At 36.8% G+C, this 21,217-nt stretch overlaps 1 protein-coding gene across 1 annotated transcript in view; it reads right to left on the reverse strand.

Moving 5' to 3' along the window:
• Positions 1-1,761: 1,761 nt before the first annotated feature.
• NUFIP1 (nuclear FMR1 interacting protein 1) overlaps positions 1,762-21,217 on the reverse strand; it is a 43,992-nt gene continuing 24,536 nt past the window's right edge. The window contains exons 8-10 of the mRNA XM_061170966.1: positions 12,249-12,365; positions 3,326-3,558; positions 1,762-1,986 (exon numbers count right to left, since the gene is read on the reverse strand). Coding sequence (XP_061026949.1) covers positions 1,870-1,986; positions 3,326-3,558; positions 12,249-12,365 — 467 coding nt within the window. The 3' untranslated portion in view covers positions 1,762-1,869. The remainder of the gene's footprint in view (positions 1,987-3,325; positions 3,559-12,248; positions 12,366-21,217) is intronic.

Here is a 21,217-nt window from a genome sequence, read left to right on the forward strand (position 1 = left end):
GGCAAGCCACCCCTCCCCCGCCCCCCCGCCCCCCGTTAACTCACAGAATATTTACAGATATTGACTATGCATTCCATAAAGTAGAAACCGTACAGGTTACACTCTATCTGCTTGGAAATTTTAAACACATTAAGTAATTCCTGGTTTAAATATAAAGGCAATTGAATCTGAAATTACCCACTAGAAATAAACAACAGTCACCACAGCTTAAGACTGTCAGACACAGCCCAGGCAGTACTCAGAGGAGCATTTTCAGTCTTAAGTACATTTATTAGAAAACAAGAAAGATTGAAAATAAAACATTGCACAATACACCTTAAAACAGTGATTGTCAACACCCCTGGAGATAGTGGTTCTTTGAAAGTAGCCTAGGAGTCTGTGAATTCCTTTATATATTTAAAAGCCTATAGAAATTGCATGCTAACCTGTGATAAAACTGCAGACCAGTCAAAATTTGAATATTAAGTCAGTTTGTAACATTGGTTACTTCATCCATCCTGATGAGATGAATTGGGTTAAGAGTCACATCTTTGAATAATGCAAGGCCTTATTCATTTTTCTATCTTTAATCCATTGAAGTAGTATACGAACTGAATTAATGAACTGGACAGATAATTTTCCAAAATATGGGGCTCACTGGAGGAATAGAGTAAAGCAGAATAAAAAGGTCTGTATGGTGGTTACCAGGTAGGGAAACACTGACTTCAGTATGAATCTTAATCTCAGGTCTGTGATGTCACGGTGTTTCGTGCCTGGTGTTCCAGGATTTGGGATGGCATCTTACAGATGTAGAGGAACAAGAGGGCAGAGACTTGCTACCAGCTTTCTTGCCTTATTTCTTGAAGGCAAGATTCATGGATTTCAATAATCACAATGTCAGATAAAATTAATTTTCCAACTACAACAAGAGACTAATTTATAAAAATCCAGTTCCTTTGGCTGTACGTCAAAAGAGTAGAGCTCTAGCACTACCTAGCACAAATGACTAGAACATAAGACCAGAACCTCTGGTATTATAGGAGATAAAAAGATCTTAGCAGCTATTTATTTAAAACATTTTTAGAAGGTTCAATTACTATCTTTATAGGACAAATTTTAATTATTTAAAACTCAGGTACCATGATTTCACAAACTACTGTTTATGCTATAAGAAACTAATTGAACCTCATCAAGTACTATACTTTACATACTTTTTCAAAGGAAAAATTTTTTAAAAGGTCCAATTCTGAACCATACCAAAAAGAAGCACTTCAACTGAATTGAAACACACACAGAGGCCGTATCTGTAATGTTTCAAACGATCAATATTTGAGCTACTTAAATGCCAATAGGTGAATTTCAAAATGTCCTTTGAAATAAACAGTGAAAATTTAAATTTCAAGACCTTCTCATTATATTAATTTGCTCTGGTTTATTTTTAAAATATCCCCCTTTGCTGAAGTTAAAGAATGACTCTTCCTCTCCCGTATTAAAAACAAAATGACTGTATTTCTCTCCCCAACCTATAGCTCTGTTCAGCTGAATTAAAAAATTTTTAAATTTTTTTCTTTACCACTAAACCAGTACCTTCAATTCTTAACTGGCCCAAGGGCAGACTTCCTTACATGACAGCAATAAATACAAATAAAAAGTAGAATTCTGCCAGCAAATATTGTGTATGATCCCAACAATACAGACACAGTCTTAAAAATCAGTTATGTATTTATTTGTATAGAGTCAAACGAAAGACTTGAAAATCCTACATAATAGCCCATGAGGCTTACAATTTAATTACTAATCCAGTTTAAAAAAAAAAAAGGTTTTCCTCCACAAACTTGAAGATGTTACTATTTTACATGCTTCAGATATGTGTGCTAAAACACCAGACACCTATTCATCTTTAGTTTTTGCAGAAGTAGTATTAAGTCCAAAAAAGTCTTTTTTGATGATGTACCGAACACACTGCAAAATCACGTTTCTTTCACGTCGAATGTCTGGAGCTAAAAGCTAAAAAATGATAAATGAAAAGATTAGCTGGTAAATAAAATATATCCAAGAAACACCATCTAAAATAGCATGTGTGCCTTCTCTATATAAAGAACACAGAACAATAAAGATGTGTATTGTATTTACTAATTATTTTACTAAAACACAATGCAAGAATATTTCCTTTTAACCAAAAGTATCTAGCTTTAAGCACAAATGTTCACATTTGAGGCCCTTTCTAGGACTATCAAGCAAAGGACAGGAAAAATAGGTTTAAAAGTCTACAATTCTTTAAATTTAAACATCATGTCAAACAGGATCCTCCCAAACCCAAATCTATAAACAGTATAGAAAGTGGTAAGGAGATACGGTAAATATAGTAATAATGAAACTAGCAGTAAAAAATCCTAACACTGCTGATCTTTCAGAACTGCCCATTTTTGTGCTTACTGTAATTGAAAGAAAGCTGAAAATCCCTGGTATCTAGAATACATAACCAAGGACTTATATGTGATTCGCCAAAAAGATTTAATGTAACTACTCATTTTACTTCTGATGTCATTAATGTAGTTCAGAAACACCCAAACAGGACCTTTCAGTAGAAAGATGATTTAATATACCACTTGTAAGGTAAACATTTAAAGAATGCAATTTACTTTATATAGCACCAAAATTTACAAAACAAGAGTATATTTCAGATCAATTTTATTAAGAAGCAACTGTGTCTACATGTATTATAACATGTCATAGAGTGTAGTCACAGAACACTTCAGCTACAGAAGAAGCATGTATCTGACCAGGCAAAATCAGACTTTGCACAGAATGTCAATAGATAGTTTTACAATTCCACTAAAAATTTCAGAGTATTTCTATCACTCTTAGATATGAAAGTCTTGGATCTTTGAACAGCTTCGTGTCCATCACTTAGAATCAAAAGAGGCACTGCTTCTTTACAATCTGAAGAAAGATCATAAATTTTTGAGCACATCATGCTGAGAATAAAGCCAATAATGCACAGAATAAACATAAAACCCTTTCTCTCCCTTCAGCCTGCACTGTATTTAGCTGTGCTTTCAACAGGAAAACTTTAAAAAGGTCAGTACACTTCAATACATATTTCTTTACCAACCACTTAAACCTAGATTCCTTTATTTTAAGCAGTTTTGAAAATTGTAATTATTCCACATTTACCGAATATCAGCTATATTTCAAATGCAGCTTCAGAATTAAGATACATAGATAACTCTCCAAGGAGCACATGTCTCTGGTAACCTTAAAATATACACACACAAGCCCAGGAGCTCTATCTTCAAGACACAAGAAGAACACAAAGATCAGAACATAAAGAAAAATCACTTACCATTTCCAGGAGATATGGATGGTGTGTTCTTGGTTCAAATAATGTTTGACAATTGCGATAATTCTTTTTCCTCTTAGGATTTGTGTTTTTAAAACTTTTCTTTTGGCTCTCATACTTGGCTTCTGAGAAATTTCTAACAGTTGCTTTAACATCTTGACTTGGTTTCTTAGGAGTACTGCTATGAAGAACCTGGTCTTCTGCCAGAATGTCTGCTTCAGTCTTGATGGGAGCTTCTAAATGTGATGAAAAATAAACACAAAAATAAAAAACAAATTAAAAAACAGGGAAAACTTCCAAAGATAACAAAAAAAAACCCCATAATATTCCCCTTCCCCAGCCATAATACTGGCTACTTATTAGTTAAAACTGAGCATGTACAATGTATTATACAAAATTTTTCAAATTGTGAGCTATGACTGCCAATAATTGAGGAGATTACCACAAAGAGCTACAGAAAATCATCCCTATGAAAGAAATAATACCAGATGGAAACTTGGATCTACACAAAGGAATGAAGAGTGCCAGAAAGTCAATATGTGGATAAATACAAAAGACCTTTTTTCTCATTTGAAAAAAATTTTAAAGGTAATTGACTATTTAAAGCAAAAATAATAATAACAATGTATGTGGGGTTTATAACATCTATAGAATTAAAATCTAAGATAACAATAGCACAATGGAAGGGAAGAGGAAAATCTAAGTATATTGCTGTAAAATTCTTAAATTACAGGAATACTTCATTTTACTGTGCTTCGGTTTAATGTTCTTCACAGATAGAGCGTTCTGTACAAATTGAAGGTTTGTGACAACATTGAACAAGTCTATCAGCACCATTTTTTCAACATCATTTGCTCACTTCATGTCTCTGTGTCACATTTTGGTGATTCAATATTTCAAACTTCATGTCTCTGTGTCACATTTTGGTGATTCAATATTTCAAACTTGCACTGTTAATTAACCTTGTTACAGTCATCTGTAATCAGTGATCTTTGATGTTACTATTGTAATTGTTTTGGGTCACCACAAACCATGCCCATATAAGACAATAAACTTAATTCATAAATATGTATGTTCTGACTGCTTCACCTACCTGCCATTCTCCCATCTCTCTCCTTCTCCACAGGCCTCCCTATTCCCTGAGACACAATATTGAAATTATGCCGGTTAATAACTGTGCTACAGTGGCCTCTGAGTGTTCAAGTGAAAGGAAGTGTCTCACGTTTTTCACTTTAAGTCAAAAGCTGAGACAGGCCAGAAGTTAGGCCTCTTGTACCAGTTAGCCAAGTTGTGAAAGCAAAGAAAAAGTTTTTGAAGGAAATTAAAAGTGCTACTCCAGTGAACACACAAATGATAAGAAAGGGAAACAGCCTTACTGCTGATATGGAGAAAGCTGTAGTGGTCTGGACAGAAGATCAAACCAGCCACAACATTCCCTTAAGGCAAAAACCTAATCCAGAGCAAGGCCCTAACTCTCTTCAATTCTATGAAGGCTGAGAGAAGTGAGGAAGCTGCAGAAGAAAGGTCTGAAACTAACAGAGATTTAAAAGAAGCCATCATCATGACATAAAAGTGCGAGATGAAGCAGCAAGTGCTGATGTAAAGCTGCAGCAAATTATCCAGAAGCCCTAGCTAAGACAATTAACAAAGGTGACTACACTAAACAACAGAGTTTCTATGTAGACGAAACAGCCTTGTATTGGAAGAAGATGCCATCTAGAATTTTCATAGCTAGAGAGGAGAAGACAATGCTTGCCTTTAAAGCTTCAAAGGACAAGCTGACTCTCTTGTTAGGGGCTAATGCAGCTGATGACTTAAAGTTGAAGCCAATGCTCCTTTACCATTCTGAATATCCTAGGGTCCTTAAGAATTATGCTAAATCTACTCTGCCTGTGCTCTATAAATGCAACAACAAAGCCTGGATGACACAGCACATGTTTATGACATGGTTTACTGAATATATCAAGCCTACTGATGAGACCTACTGCTCAGAAAAAGATTCCTTTCAAAATATGACTGCTCACTCCTGGTCACCTAGGAGCTCTGATGGAGACGTACCAGGAGATTCATGTCGTTTTCATGCCTGCTAACACAACATCCATTCTGCAGCCCATGGACAAGGAGTAATTTTGACTTCCAAGTCTTATTATTTAAGAAGTACATTTTGTAAGACTATAGCTGCCATAGATTAGTGATTCCTCTTATGGCTCTGGGCAAAGTCAATTGAAAACCTTCTGGAAAGGATTTACCATTGTAGATGTCAGTAAGAACATTCATGATTCATGGGAAGAGGTCAAAATAGCAACATTAACAGGAATTTGGAAGAAGTTGATTACAACCCTCATGGATGACTTTGAGGGGTTTAAGACTTCAGTGGAGGAAGTAACTGCAGATGTGGTAGAAATAGCAAAAGGATCAGAATTAAAAATGAAGCCTGATGTGTGACTGAATTGCTATAATCTCATGATAAAACTTTCACAGGGGAGGAGCTGCTTCTTAGAGATGACCAAAGAAAGTGATTTCTCGAGATGAAATCTACCCCTGGTGAAGACTGTTGAATGACAACAAAAGATTTAGAATATTACATAAACTTAGTTGATAAAGCAACAGCAGGTTTTGTAAGGACTGACTTCAATTCTGAAAGAAGTTCTACTGTGAATGAGATGCTATCAAAGAACACTGCATGATACAGAGACACTGTTCATAAAAGGAAGAGTCAATTGATACAACAAACGTCACTGCGGTCTTATTTTAAGAAACTGCCACGGCCACCCCAGCCTTCAGCACCCACCATCCTGATCAGTCAGCAGCCGCCAACAACAAGGCAAGACCCTCCACCAACAAAAAGATTATGACTCACTGAAGGCTCGGATGATGGTTAGCATTTTTCAGCAATAAACTATTTTTTAATTAAGGTAAGTACACTGTTTTTTTTAAGACATAATGCTATTGCACACTTAACAGTCTACAGTATGGTGTAAACATAACTTTGATATGCACTGGGAACCAAAAAATCTGTATGACTTGCTTTATTGCAGTGGTCTGGAACAGAACCCACAATATCTCTGAGGTATGACTCTATATACGCAGTGTTATAGTATCATTTGAAAGTATATTGTGATAAGTTAAAGTTGTATCCTATAAACTGTAGACCAACTCCTAAAAAATAAAACAAAGAGATACACCTAATAAACAAATAGAACCAAAAACAGATGAGACAAATAGAAACAAATATTGATAATTACAACATTGACTATAATTATTTGTTTAAACACCCCACTTAAAAGGTTAGGTGGTATACAACCCAGCAATCCCACTACTGGGCATATACCCTGAGAAAACCATAATTCAAAAAGAGTCATGTACCACAATGTTCATTGCAGCTCTATTTACAATAGCCAGGACATGGAAGCAACCTAAGTGTCCATCGACAGATGAATGGATAAAGAAGATGTGGCACATATATACAGTGGAATATTACTCAGCCATAAAAAGAAATGAAATTGAGTTATTTGTAGTGAGGTGGATGGACCTAGAGTCTGTCATACAGAGTGAAGTAAGTCAGAAAGAGAAAAATAAATACCGTATGCTAACACATATATATGGAATCTAAAAAAAAAAATGGTTCTGAAGAACCTAGGGACAGGACAGGAATAAAGACGCAGACGTAGAGAATGGATGTGAGGACACGGGGAGAGGGAAGGGTAAGCTAGGACGAAATGAGAGAGTGGCATGGACATATATACACTACCAAATGTAAAACAGTTAGCTAGTGGGAAGCAGCCGCATAGCACAGGGAGATCAGCTCGGTGCTTTGTGACCACCTAGAAGGGTGGGATAGGGAGGGTGGGAGGGAGACGCAAGAGGGAGGGGATATGGGGATATATGTATACGTATAGCTGATTCACTTTGTTATACAGCAGAAACTAACACAACATTGTAAAGCAATTATACTCCAATAAAGATGTTAAAAAAAAAAAGGTTAGGTGGTCAGACTGGTAAACAACAACAAGACCAACTACATAATGTCTACAAGAAACCAACCTTAAATTGCAGGCAGTCCTTGCTTTGCACAATTTGAACTGAGATTAAGTCTCAGTTACCAAGGAACAATGCAAGGTAAGGACTGCATATATAAAGTCAAAGGTTGAAAGTAAAAGGATAGAAGAAGATACTGTGTATACAGCAATCATAAACTTGGAATGGCTATATCAATATCAGACAAAGGAGACCTCAGAACAGGGACTATCGACAGCGATAAAGAGGGACAGTTCATAATGATAAAGAAGTCAATTTGTCAAGAAGACAAAACAGTAACACCTAAAAACAGAGTTTCAGTATACATGCAGCAAAAGCTCACAGAACTGAAAGGAGAAATAGACAAATCCATTATTAAGGTTGGAGACTTGAATACTCTTCTCTCAGTAACTGAAGAACAATGAGACAGAAGATGAGCAGGGATATGAAACACCTGAGTACCATTAACAACCAATTCAAACTGACAACACTCGACCCAACACACATTCTTGTCAAGTTCACATAAACATTCACCTTGTGTTGGGGTATAAAACAAATCTCAATAAATTGCAAAACTGAAAGCATACAGAATATGTTCTCTGACCATAACAGAAGTAAATAAAATCAATAACAGAAAACTATCTTTAAAAACCTTCCAAAAATTGGAGCTGAACAACAGACTTCTAAATAACCAGAGTTAAAGGACATATCACAAGAGAAATTAGAAAATATTTTGAAATAAATAAAAACAAAATGTGTCAAATTTGCGGGATGCAGCTAAAGCAATGCATGGAGGCAAATGTATAGCTCTGAATGCTTACATTGGAAATGAAAAAAATCTAAAATAACTTATCTAAGTTTCTACTGTAATGAGGTAGAAAGTGAGGAGGAAAGAAAGAGTGAAAGTGTGAAAATCAACTAGAAATAGACGATAGAAAAAAATCAACGAAGCCAGAAGGTAGTTCCTTGAAAAGATTTATAAAATTAATAAACACCTAGCAAGATGATCTGATCAAGAAAAAAGGGGGAAAAACCCCCAATTTATAGTATAAGGAATCAAAGAAGGAACATCACTATAAATCCTACAGATATCACAAGAAAATATCACAAACAACTTTATGCCAATAAATTTGACAATTGGTCAAACTGAAACAAATTCTTTTGAAAAATACAAATTACCAAAATTGGCTCAAGGAAAAAATAGAAAATCTGAATAGTGCTATACCTATTAAGGAAATTTGATTAATTTAGAATCTTCCCCCAGAGAAAATGCCAGGTACAGATGGTTTCACTACTGAATCCTACAAACAAGAAAAAATTGCAGCAATTCTACACAAACCCTTAAAAGAGGAGGAGGAAACAGATCCCAACTTATCCCAAATCCAGACAAAGCCTATAAGAGAAGAAAAACACAGACTAATATTCCTCAAGAACACGGATGCAAAAATCCTTAATAAAATATTGGCAAATCAAATCCAGTAATGTATTAAACAGGTAATAAACCAAGACCGAGCAGACTTTATCCCAGGAATGCAGGGTTGGTTTGACATTTGAAAATCAATCGGTGTATTTCACCATATTGAGGAAAAAAAAAAAAACAACAGCCATATAATCAGTTGAAAATTCACAAGTATTAAGAGAGGAATCCCCTCCTCTCAGCCCCAAATGATTTTTCTATATTTTTGATTACCATGAATTATAGGCTGATGTGATATAAAGAGTTCTATTCTAGAAGTCGGGAACTGAGTTCAATTGCCTGGACAAGAGTGTAACAGGCTAATCATATGCCTCAAAACCCTCAACATTCAAGCATTACATAGGACTGAATGTGGAAATTACATTTGAAAGAAAGTACAGGGTAAGTGTTAGAAGCACAGACTCTGTTACAAACTGTTAGGTTCAAGTTCTAGATCCAAGACTTCCTAGCTGTGTGACGTTGGAGCAGCTATTTATCTCTGCCTAAATTTCCTCATAAGTAATGGCACCTACTTCATGAGGTTACTGCAATAATTAAATGAGTAAAGCACATTAAACAGTGCCTGAAACAGAGTAAGCACTATATAAGAATTTGCCCTGATAGTGATTTTAATGTGCCTTCAAAGTAATGGGGAAAAGAGGAAAATAAGAGAAATATAACCATAAAACAATGGAGCTAAGAATTCACAAGTGGTTTGCAGAGTTCAAAACTATGGGAATAATAATTAAAGGCAAAAAAGAAAAACTAGGGCACTATTTTCTATTATTTCCTTTCCCTTCAAGTATTGCTCTCCCAATCCAGGAATCAAAAAGTCAAATGAATCAGAGCCTATATTGTCAATTCCCTGCTAAGGAATGAGGAACTGGGACCATTTATATGTTTCTTGAGGTTCACAACATTTTCCAGCTTAGTATCATATTTTAATGTAATATTTATCAATCCAAATAGATTTAAAACATAGCCACTGAGTTTTTTCAAACCTAAATCACTCTTTTTTGGTTTGTGGCCTTTTGAATCAGTTTTCAGTATGGAGGTCCCTCAATCATAGCCAAACCTGTTTGAAGAAACGTAACAATTTTGGGGAGTTGCAAAACTGTGCTTAACTTCTCATATGGCGCAAACAAAAACAAAAAACTAACATGCAAGACCCAGGATAGATAAAACGTTTGGAAATACTGCTCACTGAAATTTTCTTTCCTATTATATCTTAATGATTCTGACAGCCCCAGAACCAAGTATATAGCCTCTTCTTTTGCTCAGTCTTTATGGAAGGACCCTTCCCTTGTTTAAAATTCATTCTGGAAAAGCACTATTCATGCTTAAGATCCTCTACACGCTTCTATGTTAATTCCTAAGTTAAGACAGGTCTTAAATATGAAAATACGGTCGTTAAAATCTGTGAGAAAGAATCAGACTGCTTCTCTCCATTTAGAACCCACTTAAATAAGCAGCCTTCTAGACGCTATTTCATGGTTCAGAGAAGGCTCACTTTATTTCCTTGGTTTATTTATTCTGAAGTCCCTCTGTGTCAATATCCTATCCTATCCTATAGCCCAGAATTAACACTGAAAGCTAGAAATTTGCTAGTGACCTGGATGGCTTAATAAAGCTGAATTCAAATTACATAAAATAATTCTTAAGGCTTAGGAATGTGAAGCAAGGACTTTTTCCTTAAGGCAGGACATTTTAGACAATGAGTCAAAATGAATTCATACAAAATTAAACATATCTTTTAACAGACAACATCTTCTGTTATGTACTAGAAAAGAAAAGCTATGCATTACTGTGCAGGAAGACAGCAAATGCCACACAAAGAAAAACTGTAATGGAAGGCAATATAGTTGGCTTCTTTAGACATTTAAGTCCCTAAACCTAAGCTTTACATCAGCTTTGCCATATACTAGCTTTGCAAACCTACCCTCTCGAAGCTTAAGGGTCTATAAAATGGAGGGTTGAAATCTCAAAGATCCCTTCCAGTTTCCTTTCTTCCTTCTAATTTAAAAAATAGTGGCAGCCTCAAAATGAAGACATGAGTATAAAATGTTTTATCTTAGGAATGAGAGAAGAAAGCATTAGTACAGCTTGTTTTTATGGGATTCAGTAATCTGGTAATAGCTTTCTTTGCTATCACCTGTCATAAATACAAATGATAAGCAGGAAATGTAATACGTGTTTAAAGAATAACTTCATCTTCATATCAGTATAATGGAAACAAGAGTAAAGAAATAAATACTGTTTTTCTGAAGATTAAAAAAAAAAAATAAGAAGAGGCAACCGTCTGCTAAGGAATACTCTGATAAAGCCAAAGTAGTTTACATTTCAAAATTCAACTAGCTTTTAGCCAGCTACCACAGTAAAAGGAAAAAAGGAAAAAAAAAATTCCTGTTATAGATAGATCTAAACCTTAACTTTCGTATTAAAGCCCAACTCTTCCTTCAACATCTCAACTACACAAACATTGATTTTCTCTAGCCTAGCCAACATTAAAAGTCCTGCCATCTTCATCCAATTACATTCAAACCTTCCCTTCATCCTACATATTCACTTTTAAGACCCTGTATTCTTATCTTGAGTACAGCCCCTACTGTGATTACGTATCTGAGACACACACTCATGAATTCTCTCATGGTTGGTTGGTGAAGCCTAGATAAAATGACCATGCAGAGCCAGGTACACAGGCACAATAGGACACATGCTTATTCACTAAACAAATGCTGGATTACTGATATGAACCTTGGGTTAAGAACTGCCATACTGCCAAGCCTACTCGCAGCTCTTTTAGGTGGCCCTAAAAGAGACGCTAGTGATTGAGCTGGTTTATATATCATCTTTAAAGGTTAAGACATGTATCCTGAACAACATTAACTTCTCAGAAAGACTATCTAAAGGATTCTGTGTCTCTCAACCTTTAAAATACATACACAGGCGAATGCAACACAAGTATAGGGTTACTGTGTTCTCCAAATGAGATAATTTAGGTAAATGAGCTCTATAAAGAGCAATGCCCCATATACGTGTAAGGAATGTTATTATCCTCTTTGTCCTAAAGGACCTCGCTCCACCTACTAAAGGTGCAAAACATGTTAAGACAAGGGTTCTTGAGAGTAGAGAGAAGTAATTAACCTTCTTCACTGTATCTTTTAGAATTTTCTTTGATTTCACTAGTGGATATTATCTCTTCCCCTTCCTATTCTTTCATTATATTATTTTTGCCATTTTCTCCTAGAAGAGCAATACATTTCCCCATTTCTCTCACTTCACTTCATCCCATGTTAACTTCTGAATCAAATGAAGAAGGAACTTGAGGATCAAAGAATGTGCATGACACATCTTGTCCTCAGATACATACACATGAAAGGATGCTATTGATGCGTAGTGTACATCAAAGGCAACGAAACAAACCTAACTGTAACAACTGAGGCCATGACTTACCTTCTGGCTCACTCTCCGACCCCGAGAGGCTGCCATAGCTGCTCATTAGGGAGCACAGGGCTGGTGTCACTTCCTTAGGTATGACAGCACTTTGTGGTTTCTCCTCTTTATCAGACTCTGGAATAGAAAGACCTAAGAGTAAAACTGTATACCAAAAATATCTACCACCACAAAAAAGAAAGCTGACAGCCCCCCACTCCCTCATGTGTTAGTGAAAAGAAAGTAATTTCTGATCATTTCCTCAATCTTCCGAAAAATGAAATCCAGGAGACTCGAAAAATTTCCCCTTGGTTTAAATCTTTATGGTCAGATAAGCTATCTGCCCCAAAGAGAAAACAGAGGGGCAAATGGAAGCTATACACGACTCAGTTTCTTACCATGCTTCACAGGTTATGGAACTTGGGCCTTCTCTAAATTAACTAGACAGTCTTTGTTATTAATTATGTTATTTTATTTATACTATTAATTAATTTTATTAAGGTAGCAGGAAGGCCATAAATTTATTTGACTTCACTGGATTAGGATCAGACTCTGAAAATTAGACTTAGAATAAATAAAATATAAAATATCCACTCTTTTTGTTGTTTTTAAGACTGGTTTAGAGGGCACATACAATATTTCAACATTCTATAGCTAAAGGCACAAAGAGTTACGCTGAACTGAATCTGCCCAAAATTTTTATTATTTAGAACTTCTAAGAACTTAAGTAAACAAGCCAACTATGAGAATTTACCAAGTACTAAGAGCCTGCCAAAGGTAAAGTGTTTGATCAGAGCCCAGTAAGCCTAGCTATAGCCCCCGGACACCACCTATTACATTTATTTTTGGCAGCTCTCAAAATGTATTACATCTATTCTAAACAAGTCAGTAATGCCTGACTGAAGAATGAAGACAGTAAGTAACTTGTCTGTGTAATGAACCAACTCAACCCACAACCAATATGAAATGTTTCAAGACAGTACTTAACGTTTACCAAGTCAGTCTAAGGGAAACCAAAACATGCCAGTAGGAAACAGGAGTAAACTTTTATGTGAGCATGGAATTACCACCTTCTGGTGGATGAAGTTAAATCCTCTCTCCTCCACCAACCCACACTGCCCAGCAGCAGCCCCTCCAAAAATTGGTCCTTGTCGATTTTTAGCTAACTTATTACCTTTTCTCCTGAATTAATAAAGGGAAAGGAAAATATGCAGTTATATACACATAAATAAGTTACTAGTGGATAAAACAGAATCTGTAACAATATTAGTATAGACACTGGTCATCTCATTGTTTGAATGATGATGTACCAAAGTGTAGTATTTCCTTCTAAGACCCAAAGAGAGGCACCAAAAAGTACCATACAGTTGACTATATAATGCTCTTTAAAAAGCATGAGCTCATTTAATCCTTTTGAAGTATCACCGTCACTATTTTTTTTTTTTTGGCTGCATTGGGTCTTTGTTGCTACGCGTGGGCTTTCTTTAGTTGTGGCGAGCTGGGGCTACTCTTTGTTGCAGTGCGTGGGCTTCTCATCACGGTGGCTTCTCTTGTTGCAGAGCATGGGCTCTAGGCGCGTGGGCTTCAGTAGTTGTGGCTCGCAGGCTCCAGAGCGTAGGCTCAGTAGTTGTGGCGCACGGGCTTAGTTGCTCCGCGGCATCTGGGATCTTCCCAGACCAGTGCTTGAACCCGTGTCTCCTGCCTTGGCAGGCAGATTCTTAACCAGTGTGCCACCAGGGAAGCCCCGCCTTCACTATTAATTACAGGTGATGAAACCAAAATTCAGAGAATCTGAACTGGATGATCCTTCAGGTAACAAATCTATAGAACACATGGGTCAAATTTAAATTCTGGCTATCTGATTCCAAATACCAATTTTTAACTAGTGGGCTAGAATATCTCCTACAGATATATAAAGTCTTCTTCTTAAAATTAAGTCATCCTACCAAAATGTCTCTATGGTCAAGAATGTTAATAAATGTCTTCCAGCTATAGCCCATTTCTCTGTTCCCTTTCACAGCAAAACCCCAAATAACTATTTATATAATTCACCAGGGAACACCCGGGCCTGAAATTTCTTACAGCTATCTGACATGCTCCAGAATCTACTCCAATCTGTCTTTCAGGCCCACCACACCAGTGAACTTTTTTCTTCCAAGTTCACTGGATTCCTCTGTGTTGCCAAAGAGGAATACTTGTTGGTGCTCATCTTATTTAACTTAGTGACGACATTTGACAGTCCAACTGACCCTTGAACAACACGGGCTTGAAGTTCATGGGTCCACTTATACACAGATTTCTTTCGACAGTTAATACTATTGAAACTGATCTGCAGTTGGTTGAATCCATGGATTCGGAACTGTGGATACAGAAAAACTGCATTACATGGGAGGCAGACTACAGGTTATACTTGAATTTTCGACCACGTGGAGGGCTAGTGCCCCTAACCTCCCAAATTGTTCAAGGGCCAACCGTAGTCATGTTTTACTTTTAAAAACATTTCCTTCACTTGGCTTCCAGAACCCTTCCACTTGGCTCTCCTTTCCCAGTCTCCCTACTAAATTCTCTTCATTGACCAACTTCAAAATTCTTGAATGTCCCTGGGTCCAATCCTCAGCATCCTTTTCTCTTTATGCCTCCTCCTCCTCCTCCTGTTATGATCTCATTTTATCTCAAATCTTAAAGTACTATCTAGATGCTGGTAAATCACAAATGTATACCTCCAGCCTTCAATTATCCCCTAAACTCCAGAATAACCTAACTGCTATTCAACATCTCTACTTGGGTATCAAACAGGCATCTCAAAGGTTAACACGTCCAAAAACAAGCACTTGATTTCTCCTCCAAACATGCCTGCCAGTAGTTTCCATCTCAATAAACGCCAGCTCTTCTTCATGGTTACGCCAAAACCTAGCAATCACCCTTGACTCTTCTCTTTTGCACATACCATATCCAATCTAGCAACAAATACAGTCAGCTCTATTTTGAAAATATATCCAGAATCATACTCCTCCTCATTACTTCACTTCTATAACCCCAGTCCAAGTCAACATTTCTTACCTGGACAGTTCTAGCAGCCTCCTAAAAGAACACCCTGATATGAGCCGCCCACCTATGCAGTCCATCCTCCACCTTAACACATCACATCACCTCTCTGCTCAACCTCGGAGTAAAGTCCCAAGTCCTTTCCTGCCTACAAGACCCTACTTGATCTGGTCCTACACCACGTTCTTCCTGGCTTACTCCACTCCAATCTTGCTGTTCCCTGAATACACAAAGCAAGCTCTCACCATGGGGTGTTCGCACTTGTTGCTTTCTCTGCTTGGGAAACTCTCCCCTCAGGTCTCAGCCCCCAATTTTACTCAGATTTCTTAATGTCGCCTCATCATACAGATGCCGTTGCTGATTATATAAAATAGCACACCCCTTTCTCCAACTGCCATTCTCTATCCTTTTCCTTAGTTTTACTCATCGTTATGAAGGATATCAACCCCTATTTACTGTAGCTGCCCCAAGCAGAACATAAGGTACAGGAGAGAAGAGGTTTGGCTTTGTTCAGTACTGTATCCTCAGAGCCTAGAACAGTACATAAGTGCTCAAAAAATATTTGAAGAACAAACTCTTGCATGAATGAGTTAAGGACAGGTTCAAAAATGCTAACTGGTACAGAATGATAGAGCTATGCCGAGGTGGTGCCACAAAAGAAACCTGATTTTATCTGGATTCAGAGCTTATTCTTTTTTCTTTCCAATAAAATGATTCCATTCTTCTTAAAAAATCACATACATGTGTATAAGAAAAATATTGAAGGATATAAAACAAAACGTGAGCAGTGGCTGTCTGTAAGTTAAGTAGGTTGTTTTTTATTTTATGCTTTTCAGTTTTTTCCTCACATTTTCTGCATTATTTTTGTAATCAGAAATGAATAGAAAAAGAAAACATAGGAAAATAAAACCTGGAGGAAAGTGTTTCCTCACAATTCAGTTCAAGAAGTGGACCACACAGCTTTAACTGGCCTACATATCACCCCTTTCTTGCCTCCCTTTTTTTCTAAACTTTATATTTTGAAACAATTTTAGAGTTACACAAGTGTTGCAAAGATAGTACCAAGAATTTCCATATACCCTTCACCTACCTTCCCCTAATATTAACATCTTACAAACCACAGTACATTTACCATAGCTAACAAATTAACATTGGAATAGTACTACTACCTAAACTACAGACTGTAATGTAATTCCACCAGTTTTTCCACTAATGTCCTTTTTCTGTTCTAGGATTGAATCTACCATATCACATCACGTTCAATCACCATGACTCCTTGATCTGTGTCTTCTCCAAACCTGTGAATTTCTCAGTATTTCCTTGCCTTTCATGAACTTGACTGTTTTAAAGACTACCGGTCAGTTATTGTAGAATATCCCTCAGCTGGGTCTGTCTGATGTTTTCTGATGATTAGACTGAGGCTGTGGATTTTAGGCAGTGACCTTCTCATCACATAGCAGGGGGTACATCTCAACCTATTACTGGTGATATTAACCATGATCACTTGGTAGTCTCCACCATAATGTTACTATTCTGCTCTTTCATTATTCTATTTCTAGAAACAGGTCACTAAGTCCAGCCCACATTCACAGGGAGGGAAATTAAGCTCCACCTCTTGAAGCAAGGAATAGCAAAGAATTTTAGACATACATTAAAACCACAACGTGAGTGGCTGGTGTACTCATGACGAGGAGTGTCACAAAGCTCACTACACTTAACTGCCTTCCCAAGGGTAACAGCTAGGAGTTCATACACATGAACACCTCTTTTCCTATTTCGTCCCCCTCAGTTATGTTTTGGGGACCCACCACATGTAATGACACTTTTGGCACTATCAAAACATCCTCTATGGTGACTCTTCATCTCAAAAACAGAAGGCTGTTCACAAAGATGCTCAGATCTACTTGGCAGTTCTAATGTAGGCATTTCTAGCAGCCATCTTGGAATGACTGTGCCATAGGCAGAGCTGATAAAATAATACTCAAGAAACTTCACCCACGTTTTAATAAAAACAGCCAACAAAACATCTCTCTAAACTAAAAATACCAGTATATTTGCAGCAACATGGATGGACCTAGAGATTGTCATACTGAGTGAAGTCAGACAGAGAAAGACAAATATCATATGGTATCGCTTATATGTGGAATTTTTAAAGAGTACAAATGAGCTTATTTATAAAACAGAAATAGAGTTACAGATGTAGAAAACAAACTTATGGTTACGGGGGGTAAGGGGGGGAGGGATAAATTGGGAGATTGGGATTGACATATACACACTACTATATATAAAATAGATAACTAATAAGGACCTACTGTATAGCACAGGGAAGTCTACTCAATACTCTGTAATGACTTATATGGGAAAAGAATCTAAAAAAGAGTGGATGTATGTATATGTATAACTGATTCACTTTGCTGTCCACTTGAAACTAACACAACACTGTAAGTCAACTATATTCCAATAAAAATTTAAAAAAAAACAGAAACCATAAAAAATAAAAATGAAATAACGAAAAAGATCCCTGAGTAATATTTTAAGGTCTTATACAATTTAATATTAACGTGTGATAAAAATTTTGATGGGCCTAATTTAGGATAATAAAAGTTTCTATAATTGAAAAAAATTTAAAAATTAAGAAAAATTTTAAAAACTTAAAATAAAAACACCAGTACAAAAATAATAGCAATGAAGATTATAAAATCAAACTTCAAGAGCATTATAAATACCAACTCCAATAATTTCTCTTACTGTTAAAAAAAAAAAAATAGTGACACTTTTCTTAGAGTAAATCTCACCTCTCTGTCTCATACATACACATCATGTTCCCAATGACCAAAAAAATTTTTTTTAATCTAAAAATTATCACTAGACTATGAGTTTCTTGAAGGCAGGGAAAGACTTCACTGAATTATAGGGCTGGGCAAGCAAAATGTAGGACCTCAGTAAATCCCTATTGAAATGAAAAAAAACAAACTGCCCTTTGAATGTCTTACCCAACTCTAAACATTGGAAAAAGCTTCTCATCTGGCTTCTTTCTACAACTTATTTTTTTATTTGTGCCACCCTCCTCTCCCACTACTATTTCCTATTGCCTTTATGGAACAAAGCACAATTATATGCTGTAACCCCAAGATGATTTATAAATTCTCACAAAGAAAAAGCTATATATTGAAAAAGTCACTCTAAAAAAATGGGAACTTTGGTTTACAGTTTCCAAACCTCAAAACCAGGTATTTAACATTGGGAATTCATGATTTCTGATGTGCTAGGCCAGCTTACCTTCTTACTTGTATGCCTACCTTTTTAACAGCAGAAGCCATCTAGCTTACCTCGATGCATAGTTAGACTGATGTCCCAGTGTTCTATGACAATAGCTATATTTGTTATAATGAATGACTAACAAACTGGATCCTTTCTGTTTTGTGGACACTGAGGCACTGTAGTCAGTGATGCTCAAGGACACATTACTGACCAGCTCCTTTCCTTCTAGCCCAGACAATACTTGTTAAAACCACGGGCCAGGAAAGCCATAGAACATGCTGTATTTAAACAAGAGCAGAGCACCACTAGCAAATCTAGTGACAACAGGCCATACTCAAAACTCATAAGTTGAGAGACTCCAAATGACAGGCTTTCCTTTTGAAACAATGTCAATTCCCAATTTAAAGCATCTGCACAGGGACTTCCCTGGTGGCACAGTGGTTAAGAGTCCACCTGCCAATGCAGGGGACATGGGTTCAATCCCTGGTCCGGGAGGATCCCACATGCCGTGGAGCAGCTGGGCCCATGCGCCACAACTACTGAAGCCCATGCGCCTGGAGCCTGTGCTCCGCAACAAGAAAAGCCACCGCAATGAGAAGCCCGCGCACGGCAACGAAGAGTAGCCTCTGCTCACCACAACTAGAGAAAGACCACACGCAGCGGCGGGGACCCAATGCAGCCAAAAATAAATTAATTAATTAACTTAATTTAATTTAAAAATTCTCCATCTTTAAAAATAAATAAATAAAGCACCTGCACAATTAATGAGGGTTCACATACTACCAACTACCATCACAAAAAGGTGGGCTCAGGCGTGATTTTCTAAACATGACATAAGGTTTATAGAGATTCTCAAGAACTACTATCTTGTCTAAATGTGAATGCTGCTGTCTAGATAAGGTTCTAAGCCCAAAAAAGGCAAAAAATAAAAGAAATTGGGATCTTCATTTTTAAAGTGAGCTTAGTGCTGAAAAGTGTCAACTGCCACATTGGAGCATGAATAGGGCCACGTTGTCACCATGCTGCCCTGCCACCGACAACTTGAATAACAAGCACAACTAGATCTTAATGAAGGTTGGCCGGCTCTGGCCCATGTGAAGGAAGCTGCCTCCAAACAAGGTAAAACTGATAAACTGGAAAGTCGAGAAGCTGAGAATATCTAGGGCATGTGAAAAAATGGTACATACGGTTTTCTGTAGCTATACCTGGAGTGGAAAGTTGAAAAACCAACACTCTGAAACATTGATTTGGAAAATGTGAAAGTCCAGAAGAAATCCCAGGTAAAGAAAAACATAAATTTAAATGGAATCTTTCCTACAAAATTAAGCTACCATAATTTGATTGTGGGTATTTTGATTTCCTCAAAGAACAATATTATAAATTTACAGCTTACTTTTAGGATTTTTATATTCAAGACTTACATTTTCATTTCTGACCTTCAGAATAGGTAAGAGTTTCAACATTAAGCCAAAACAAAATTACTTGCTACTCTCATTCAACCGCTCCTAGATCTGACTGAATGCTTTCTACCATGAGGATGAAAGGCATTTAACTATTGTTTCTCAGGTCTAAGGTGTCTCTTGAAGATCTAGATACAAATAGAGGCAAGATATACTCATCTTTTTGTTAGTGTTTCACCAGATTGACACACTGAAACACTTCTTTAAAAATGAGAAAACAGAATTACCCAACCAAAGCTAACAATGCAAAAACAGAGTATTCAGTATTACAGAATCCTTCAAATGTTCATTTAGAAAACTGCATAAAGGGAAGAATTATGTAATTTTCAAATTAGTAACACTGTTTATAACAGTAGTCTTCACATTTGTGTTTCAAGTATTTTAACGACATGGAAGTTTATATTTAGGTACAGATTGTATTTCATCATCAAGGTCACAAACTGTAAGTTTGAAGAAGTATGTGGGCTCTATCCAACATTTTTTGAAGGAAAAAAAATCAGTGCCCAAGAGTAAATTCAGCCCTGGCCCAAAATGTCTTCTGTCTTTGCCTTGCTAGTAGCAAGGATAAGAAGATGCCTTTTTAAAACTCTCTCCCACATCTCAACTATCCTAGACTCCTACAATATTTTTTTGGCCAAATTCAGACTTCATGTGTAGAGGTAGTATAGTATACTAGGAGTTAGACACCTAAGTTCTAATTCTAGCTCTGCCATTAACTAGCAGCATGACTAAGGTAAATTACTCACTCTAAGTTCCTTGGTTCGAAAATGGAAGTAGCATCTGCACATAAGTAAAACGTTGTCATGAGGAAAAGAGCTAATATATACAAAGCATTTAGAGCACAGTAAGTATTGGGTTAGCCAAAAAGTTCGTTTGGGTTTTTCTGTAAGATGTTACAGAAAAACCCAAACGAACTTTTTGGCCAACCCAATACCTTACTCAATAAGTGTTAGTTGGTGTTAAAATAATTTATTATTATTATTCCTAGTAAATTGTATCTTGTCACTCTTAGCCCAACATTCCCTTATGCCAAGATCTTTTCCATCCTGATTTAGTCAGTGAAGTAGTTATCCCCCTGTTTCTTCCCATCCATAAATTCAGTAATCTGCCACGGGGCTTCCCTGGTGGCGCAGTGGTTAAGAATCGCCTGCCAGCGCAGGGGACATGGGTTCGATCCCTCGTCTGGGAAGATTCCACATGCCGCGGAGCAACTAAGCCCGTGCG

Source organism: Eubalaena glacialis, chromosome 16 (genome assembly GCF_028564815.1).
Source record: "Eubalaena glacialis isolate mEubGla1 chromosome 16, mEubGla1.1.hap2.+ XY, whole genome shotgun sequence".
In the NCBI taxonomy this organism is placed as follows: Eukaryota; Metazoa; Chordata; class Mammalia; order Artiodactyla; family Balaenidae; genus Eubalaena; species Eubalaena glacialis.